Genomic DNA, 8,618 nt, shown 5'->3' with positions numbered 1-8,618 from the left:
TAAATTTAGAGAGTTGAAACTAAGTCATTGTGAGTACATAAGTACCTATGTATCTAAATTCAAGGATGAAATCTATTAATTAATATTGGTCTCTCGTCAGTTTTCCTGCTTCTTTATTTTAAATCTCACTTCTAGGTAGCTTCTCTCTCCTAACACATGTTTCACAACTAAGCTACAAACAAGCAGACAACAGCATGGATCTCGAGCCATAGCGATACGGGCGCCCCTGGCGGTCAGTGTCCAAAACTCTGAGCCCCGGACCTGATTCGGAACGTTTCCGGTTTGCATAGCCGAGGCTCCATCTATGTTACTCCGTGATGCAAACGTGCAGACAACCCATGCCCTAGGCAGGGTTATACTTATTTGCGAATTGAATAAATTGTTACGTTTGTGTGCAGTTTTCCTTTGTAATACTAAGTAACCTATATATTGTGTAATAATGCAAGTGTCTGATCCAAATAATGTTAAAATCTACAACCTTAGCGCAGGAAAGTCACTGCCAGAGGTAAGTTAAAAAGTGTCACACATGAATTTAAAAACTTATTTTTTCTCACTGGATTGCGCTTGAAACACGAACTTACTTTTAAAATCCTGCTCTTTTTAGTGGCTCTCTGATAGAAAAAGAAGAAGTTTACAAAAGAAAAATGTTGGTATGTTTCAATTAATGTTGTGATCTGATTTCTGCGCTATCTGCACAATTTGATCTTTTGTTGATGTGATTTCGTTCATCAATGTATTGTATTCTTGCAGACATACGCCGGCGCATCGAACTTATACAAGACTTTGACATGCCTGGAGTTAGTACATCAGTACGTCTATCCAAGGACGGGCAGTATGTGATGGCGACAGGTATTTACAAACCTCGGGTGAAATGCTTCGATGTGAACAACCTCTCAATGAAGTTTGAGAGGTGCTTTGACTCGGAGGTGGTTACTTTCGAAATACTTTCAGAAGATTTTACCAAGGTAATAAATACTAGGACTCATTTTTTCACACAAATTTTTGATGTGCGTACTAGTTTCTTTTTTGTACTGTGCAGATGGTTTTTCTTCAATGTGATCGCTATGTAGAAATTCATTCAGGACCAGGAAGATATTACAGACTCAGAATTCCAAAATTTGGTCATGATATGAAGTATCATTATCCCTCCTGTGATTTATATTTAGTTGGTTCTAGGTGAGTTGTATGATGAGCTTTTATGCAGGTGTGTCAACTGTGATTCTTTATTTAATTGACTTATTTTTTCCCCTCTAAATAGCCCACAAATCTACAGATTAAATTTAGAAAGAGGGCAGTTTTTAAGTCCCTACACCTCTGAAGCATCAGACATTATGTGTTGTGGTATTAATCCTGTACATCACCTTCTACTCTGTGGCACAAAAGAAGGGAAAGTGGAAGCATGGGATCCCAGGTCTAGATCTAGAGTTGGCCTATTGGACTGTGCTCTGGATGTTGTCGCGGAAAACAAGTAAAAATAGAATAGCACTTTGATACTGTTTACCCTCTATGTTTTACAAGCAAATTTTAATGATTTCCTTTCATCTTATTTTTAAATTAGGCTGGAGACATTTCCTTCTGTAACTCATTTGTCTTTCAATGGCGGATTGACTATGGGTGTGGGCACAGCTACTGGTCAAATTTTACTCTATGACATTCGGTCAAATAAACCTTTCTATGTAAAAGATCATATGTACAATTTGCCTATCAAGCATATAGCTTTCCATCAACAGCAAGAACTTGTTCTATCTATGGATAGCTCAGTGGTTAAAATTTGGGACCGAAATAATGTAAGATGTGTTAAATCCCTCTCACATTATTGACATTATATATAGACACATCATTTCTTTTACTAATAATTTGGTTTTATTGCAGGGTAAAATTTTTACTTCAGTTGAAGCTACATCCCAGTTTAATGATCTCTGTCTTGTTCCAAATTCTGGTATGTTCTTCCTGGCTACTGAAAGCCCGAAAATGCAAACCTATTATATCCCTGTAAGTATCAGTTTTTTGTGGAAGGTATAGGAAGCCAAAATTAGCTTTATGATAATAATAAAAAACAAAAATCCTCTTCAATTGTTTTAGAGCTTAGGACCCGCACCAAGATGGTGTAGTTTTCTGGATAATCTTACAGAAGAAATGGAAGAAAGTAAAACTGAAACTATGTATGACGATTATAAGTTTGTCACTAAACGCGAATTAGAGGATCTTGGTTTGGATCACCTTATTGGTATGTGTTGGCATATTTGGCATATAGTTTGAAAATTTATCAATTCTGTACAAACTAATCTATAGCTCAATTTCTGCTTTGTAGGAACCAATTTATTGAGGGCTTATATGCATGGATACTTCATGGACATAAGGTTGTACAAGAAGGCCAAGAATGTTGCTGATCCATTCGAGTTTGAGCAGTACAGGAAGAAAAAGATTAAGGAGAAGATTGAGGAAGAACGTGCCAACAGAGTTGTTTTGCAGGTGCCTGTTAAAGTGTTGCTGTGAAAATTGATAGTTTTGCTATGCATTTATGCTCAACCCAACTGTTTTAAGAATATTCAAAATCTGACAAAACTTTTTTTTTTTCCACAGAAATTACCTAAAGTTAACAAAGATCTGGCTTTGAAGCTAATGGATGAGGAACCAAGCAAGAAGAAGAGTAAGACGGAGACTAATTTACTTCAGGATAACAGATTTAAAGCTCTCTTTGAAAACCCTGAATTTCAAGTTGATAAGAATGCAGAGGAATATAGGTAGACAATTTATTAAGAAAAATACTTTATTTACTGAAGCTGTTTATCTCTTCTTTATGAGCTTATCACATTTTTCTTTTGCAGGTTACTGAACCCAGTCTTGAATAGAGTTGACAAGAGCAAAAAGAAAGAACTGCAGAATAAGATTTTGAGTCAGAGTCAATTTGAACAAGTTGATGTATGTATCTTCACTAATACTCTTCTACAGTGTTAAACAATAACCTTTATTCCCCATGTTTATTTTAAATTCATTTTCATTTTTAATGATCACAATTTCTAATTTGTTGTAGGATGAGCCAGAGGGTCGCCCAAGTTCAGATGGTGATTCAGATTTTGATGAGTCAAGTTCTGATGATGACCAAGAATGGTCTAAAGAAGTTCAAAGGCAGCACCGCCTCATTCGCAAAGAGCGTCAGGAAAAGGAAGATGAGGAAGAGGACGAACGGCGGCAAAAGGTTTTAGCCATGCGGAATGGAGATGTGAATGCCAAACAGCCGAAATTCTTTGAACTTCGGCCGGGAGAAGAGTTCAAAGGGCTTAAACAAGGCCTGAAACGGAAGCATTCCCTAAAGTGAGCTATTTGCATCAGAAACTATAATTAACTTAAATTTCATGACCATATAAATTATAATTGTGTATTTTTTTCCAAATCCAGAGCAAGTTTGGGTGAACGCTTGCAGCAAGAGGACAATGCTGTTCGGATTATAGGCTTCTCTGGCAATAGGGAAATGACTTTCAGCACTAAAAAGGTTTGTTTTCTGTGCATTTGTCAGAGTACAATACCACACTGAATTAATTCTTTATCACTCTCTCTAATTCAGGCAAACAAAAATAACAAGAAAGAAGAGGAACAAATGAAACGCCATAGGGAGGAGCGGAAAAAACTCCTCAGACCAGCTCGAGGATTAAAAAGTCGTCCAAATTATTGGAGTAAATAAGTTTTGGAGTTAAATACATCCTATACAGGAAACCCCTCCTAGACTATTTGATTTTTATACCTTCCATCTATCAGTATTCAACTGAAATGACGCAGGATGTTAAATAAGGCTGGTGCTCACAAGTACAAAAATCTTTAATACCTTTATACATTTTGTACACAATTTAAATAATACATTTCTAGAACATAACATGAATTTTGGTAAGCACATTTATTAAATGTACATTGACTTGAGTGCTGAATTTATCATCAGAATATTCATCAGTATTGTAGGGTTTCAGACCAAACAAGGTCTCGCACACATGTAAAGCACTTTGGTAATAGCCTGATTGCCTTCGTGACTAGAAGACAGCCGCCAAGACTGTTAGTAGGAGTGGCGCCAGAGGCCAAGGCTGGGGTTGGGGGAGACCAGCTCCACTCCTCGAGAGGGCCAACACTGCCGTCAAGGTGTCCGCCGGGGCCAGCTCGTTGCAGTAGCTCCAGTCGCAGCACGAGGTGCAGAGCCTGAGGTACGTGGAGTCGCCGGCCACGCCCCTGCACCCCACCGCCGCCCTGGAGCACTCCGAGGCGCTGACGCAGGACTTGGAGATGCGCACGCTCCGCGCCCGCGAGTTGGGCACGCGCTCGATGACGTGGTCTGTGCGACACAAAGACAGGCCTGGAACAGAACAGTGAGTTAGCGAGAGTGGCTCTCCCTGCGGCCCCTGCTGGAGTCTGGCTCCAGTTCCAGGCAGTGCCGCTGGTGCGTCCCACATCCACATCGTGATGCTCACCGGGTTCACACGGCCGGTCAATGGCGTATCTGTTGCACTGGTCGTTGTCCGTCACGTTGGAGCAGGTGAAGCACGTGAGCTTGCCTGTGAATAGAGACAAATCAGACATCGTATTAATTTTTTAGATTATTAAATGATTATTATTATTACAAAATAAGAGAAGGAAACAATTCCATATTAGCCCCGCGCCCCCGCTCGTTTCCCCTTGTCAACAGTTTAACGTGTGCGACTGGGAGACTCATTTCGTGGGAGTTTGGTGCGCGCGCCGTGTGCCCTGTTCGTTTGCGGGATACTTCGCTCACGGATCGACGTGCCCCAGCGCAAAAAAGTTCATGTGGCGTTTGAAAATCCCCCGACACGCAAACGCCGCCCACTGTCACAGCAGTGTCCCGGCTCCCGCGATAATGACCACCACCGTAATGAGAATGGAGAGGAAAAAAATTAAGGACCGCGGCAATGCTGTAATAATAATAAATAATAATGATAATTGTGTGTATAAAAGAGTAGGGTGGCCCGGCCCCGGCGCTCAGCGGCAGGAAAGGGACGCGAGTAAAAAAGAGGAAAATGTCCCGTGCCTCCCGTGTGATGCAGCTGGGCGGCCTCCTCTCCTCTGTCGGCGGCGACAAGCACCTCAATCATGCGTTGATGAAGAACGCTCAAACAACGTGATGCCGGCGTTGGTGTGCATGCGGGAGGTCGTATGTGGGGCCGCGATCCGCCCGTGGGCGGCCGCACACAGACAGCCCGCAACCCTTCAATATCCACCGGGGAATTCCACCGACACGGAAAATAAGGGACCTCAGCGCCGTTGTGTAGTCTGTGTCCGGTAACACTGATTATGAACCGCGACAAAAATGAGATGACTTTCTGGCGGCCGACCGTCGCCAGCCAGCAGGCGCCTAAGTGAGTGGCGCCGTGGCGCCCCCCTGGTGCCCTTCTCCGCCTGCTCACGCTACCGCCCCGCGCTGGAGCTTCCCTCCCGGGCACTTTATTATTTTTGTTTTACGAGGAAGCGCCGCTCAGCGCCGCTCAGCGCCGCGGGCTTCTTTTGCCGCACCACCGCTAAAGTCGTCGGCTAGTCGAGCCCAGCTCTCTTCTCTAGGCCCGCGCTGAAGAAACGCTTAGAGACAATTATGAGTCGTCTGCCGCCGCCCCGCCGCCGTACCCGCCTCCCGGATTCCCTGGAGTCGTCCCGGACACACAAAGGCTTCCCAGCCAAGTACGGCTCCTGCCGCGGCGCGGCACAACCCCGGCGCGATAGCTGTGGTTATTCCACAGGCCGGCGTGGAACGGAATTGCCGGTATAATTGTTTGTCATGTCGCCTCCCTCCTCCCCCGCCCCGCCCCGCCCCGCCCTTGTCGTCGCAGAGGCCCGTCAGGGGCAGACAACGCAAGATATCAAAATGGCGCCGCCGCCGACGCGACGCGGCGACGGCCGCAAAGCGCCGACCAAACGGCGCGCAAACGTTTTCACCGCAAAAACGCGCCACGCAGAACGCACAAAACGTCGTCAGGCGGGTGCGGCTTTGCCTGGCTCCTGGCTCTGCTCTCTGCCGTACCGTCGGTGGTGTGCTTTCACCGCACGACCACGCCGCATAGCGCCACACTGCTACTCACTGCTGCTCAGTACCTACTGCGGGGATGTATGGCGTGCTCCTCTTTGATCGGAAGGTCAACTCCTTTCCCTTTACTCCCCAGTTCAGCCCCATTCACTCGCCGGTAGGCTGGTCAGCCCCCCACCCTCCCCTCGGCCGGGGCGTAACTTCGCCCAGCGCCCTGCCGAGTTGCGCGGGTATAAGGCCGGAGTGTTGTTCCAGTTCAGTACATCTTTATGGCAGGTCGGCTACATTTTTATTACTCTGCCCCATTGAATGCGCGGCAAAAGTGGTCGGCGTCGCGGCGGCGTCCAGCAAGTGCCGGGGCAGCGCGCGGAGGTTGGCGCCATCGTACAGCGGCGGCGAACAAGCCCCGGCGTGGTGGTCAGCTGATCGAAATTGTGCGGTGGCCCCTTATAAGGCCGAACTGGGCGGCGGGCGGGCCAGAGGCGTGATACCCACCATCGTCCGCCGGGGCGTCAGCGACCTGCGCGAGCAGCTCCAGCTCGTCCACGTTGATGGCGGCGCCGCTGTAGGCGCCGTACGCGCCGAAGGAGGGCGAGGACGCCGTGCCGGTGCCGTGGCCGCGAGCGCTCCGGGCGCGCCGCCGCGCCGCCAGCGCCTCGGCCGTCCTGGGGGCCTGCGACACGGCGAGCAGCAGCGCGGGCAGCAGCAGCAGCGGCGGCAGCAGCGGCCACCCGCGACGCATAACGCCTGCAAACAAACAACGAGCAGTGGTGAGTCAACCGTAACCGGGCTCGGAAAGTCTCCGATCTGTAAAGTATTACTAATTGCTTGGGCAAACAAATCTTTCAACACTGCCGTCAATCGGAAGTTCTCGGAAGTACATGGACAGTTCGGATATTTCGATGTAGAAAATGATACATCGTGCCAATGATATATACGTATCACGGTACATACTACGTAGCGGAGGTCGTGCGACAGAGCTGTCAGCGCGGTTCGGAGCGGAGCGTCGAGGGGTGAGGGTAGGCAAACCCGCGGCGCAGACCCGTCCGCAGGGCCTGCCTACCTGCCGGGCGCTCTCGCTCGAGCCTAGCCTCCCCTGCGCATTGCGCATCTCCGCCCGGCAGGTCTCCGCGGCCGCGCTGACCAGCGACATGACAGCCGTCGCGACGAGGAGGAGGGGGAGGGGGGGCGAGATAGCAAGGAGATGGACTCCACACAAACAGGCCCGGGCGGGCAGCCGGTGCGGTCCGGCCCAGATGCTGTGCTAATGAAGCGCCGTGATCATTACGGGTCCCTTCTCTTCTCTGCACAGCTCCCTCTCCCTCCCCCCCTTCCCCGGACCGAGCTGGACCGAACCCGGCCGCGTAAAGTTGAGGATTTAGGCCCCCGTCGTGGTTGGCGCAGCGGCAAGAAGGTGAGCAGCGAGTGCTGCAAGGAGCAATGTGCCTCCATACCGCGAGCGGCGCGGTGGTGGGGCTGGCTGGGCCGACCGGTGTGCACGCCGATCGGTGCCGGGTCGCGGCCGGGTCGACTCAGAGGGCGGGCGGGCTGTTTCGCTTTCTAGGTTTATGCGTTTTGCTTAACAATGGCGGCCCTAAGACGGCCCGCCCGGGGCGCCCCGCGCTCGCCCCCGGGCGCGCTGTGTCCATCCCCTGGCGGGGCAGCGGCGCAGCCAGCGGCCGGTCAGGCTGAACAAACTCAACAGAACCACTGGACCGTTACGGGCAGTCGCGGGCAGTCGCTTATGTTTTATAGCGCCAGCCTGCAGGTCGCCTCCGCTGGCGTCTTGCGCTGTTTGACCTGATTTTTTGTATGTTTTTGTTTGTTCTTGTTTTTGCTCGTTGTTTTTGTTTGTTGTTGTCGTTGTTGTTATTCTTGTCGTCGTCGAGCAACGATGACATTTTTTTTTATTAAAGCAGCTGGGGTCGCTCGCGAAATCGACTTGTCGCGCGGTTGTGCTTCGTGCGACAAACCCACTTCTAAATGCAGCGGTTTCTGCTCGCGCCGCCCCCGCCCCCGCGGGCCAGGCCAGGCGAGCGCTGCTGGACCCACTGGCGCGAAACGAGATCAAGGAGTCATGTCGGGCACGGGAGGCACGGGCCGCGGGGCCGAGGGGACGACAGAGAGCGAGAGCAAAGCCCGCGCGGGCCCGGCCGCGGCGCAGCGTCATTTTATTCCGTTTTTATCGCCCCGAGGAGGAGCCGGGGCCGCCGAGGTCGATGCTCCGCTGCGCCACCGCGATGCCAAGCGTGTGTTTGTTTCCCTTATTTTAAAACAACTGCATTTAGTACGAACAGCGTTTTTCTTTCGGCCATCGCTTTATTCCACGGCCGACGGTGGTACACAGGGAGCGGCGGCGGCGTTAAGTAAGTGTCGCAATTCCCAACACGGACAGGCTGGCCATTACGCGGCGTGCCTCCCCTCCGCGGCGCGTCCAGCCGCGTCCAGCCGCGTCCAGCCGCGTCCAGCCGCGGGCTATGAATTAATATACTGCACGCTCTACTGCATGTCGAGAATCTATTGATCTTTGGCTTCAGATCGCGGCACTGTGCGCGCATAATTACTTGTTACCAGCGCCGCGGGGAGAAAAGAGGGTCGACTG

General features: G+C 49.9%; 2 protein-coding genes across 2 annotated transcripts in view; one reads left to right on the top strand and one right to left on the bottom strand.

The window, feature by feature from the left end:
• The first annotated feature begins 75 nt into the window (after positions 1 to 75).
• LOC113209759 (nucleolar protein 10) lies at positions 76 to 3,718 on the top strand. The gene is made up of 14 exons (XM_052269756.1): positions 76 to 505; positions 605 to 650; positions 751 to 965; positions 1,040 to 1,176; positions 1,259 to 1,468; positions 1,559 to 1,787; positions 1,873 to 1,992; positions 2,083 to 2,227; positions 2,312 to 2,472; positions 2,584 to 2,744; positions 2,829 to 2,922; positions 3,035 to 3,315; positions 3,400 to 3,493; positions 3,566 to 3,718. Exons 1-14 carry the CDS (start codon positions 440 to 442, stop codon positions 3,680 to 3,682), a joined length of 2,076 nt encoding a protein of 691 aa, XP_052125716.1. The 5' UTR covers positions 76 to 439; the 3' UTR covers positions 3,683 to 3,718.
• Positions 3,719 to 3,798: 80 nt separating this feature from the next.
• The window catches only part of LOC113209760 (ly6/PLAUR domain-containing protein 6B-like), a 25,928-nt gene continuing 21,108 nt past the window's right edge, over positions 3,799 to 8,618 (bottom strand). Inside the window, exons 2-4 of the mRNA XM_026427436.2 lie at positions 6,512 to 6,763; positions 4,455 to 4,538; positions 3,799 to 4,339 (exon numbers count right to left, since the gene is read on the bottom strand). Of these exons, the coding sequence (XP_026283221.1) occupies positions 4,023 to 4,339; positions 4,455 to 4,538; positions 6,512 to 6,758 (648 nt within the window). The 5' untranslated portion in view covers positions 6,759 to 6,763 and the 3' untranslated portion in view covers positions 3,799 to 4,022. The remainder of the gene's footprint in view (positions 4,340 to 4,454; positions 4,539 to 6,511; positions 6,764 to 8,618) is intronic.

This window comes from Frankliniella occidentalis, unplaced genomic scaffold, assembly GCF_000697945.3.
Source record: "Frankliniella occidentalis isolate FOCC.00 unplaced genomic scaffold, Focc_3.1 Scaffold101, whole genome shotgun sequence".
Taxonomy (NCBI): Eukaryota; Metazoa; Arthropoda; class Insecta; order Thysanoptera; family Thripidae; genus Frankliniella; species Frankliniella occidentalis.
Note: the sequence above shows the minus strand (reverse complement) of the source record. Positions and strands in the feature narration are given on the sequence as shown.

Coding starts and splice junctions, on each gene's coding strand:
- LOC113209759 (XM_052269756.1), top strand. CDS start 440: ATGCAAGTGTCTGATCCAAATAATGTTAAAATCTACAACCTTAGCGCA. Junction 506..604: donor CAGGAAAGTCACTGCCAGAG/GTAAGTTAAAAA, acceptor TGCTCTTTTTAG/TGGCTCTCTGATAGAAAAAG. Junction 2,228..2,311: donor TGGTTTGGATCACCTTATTG/GTATGTGTTGGC, acceptor TCTGCTTTGTAG/GAACCAATTTATTGAGGGCT.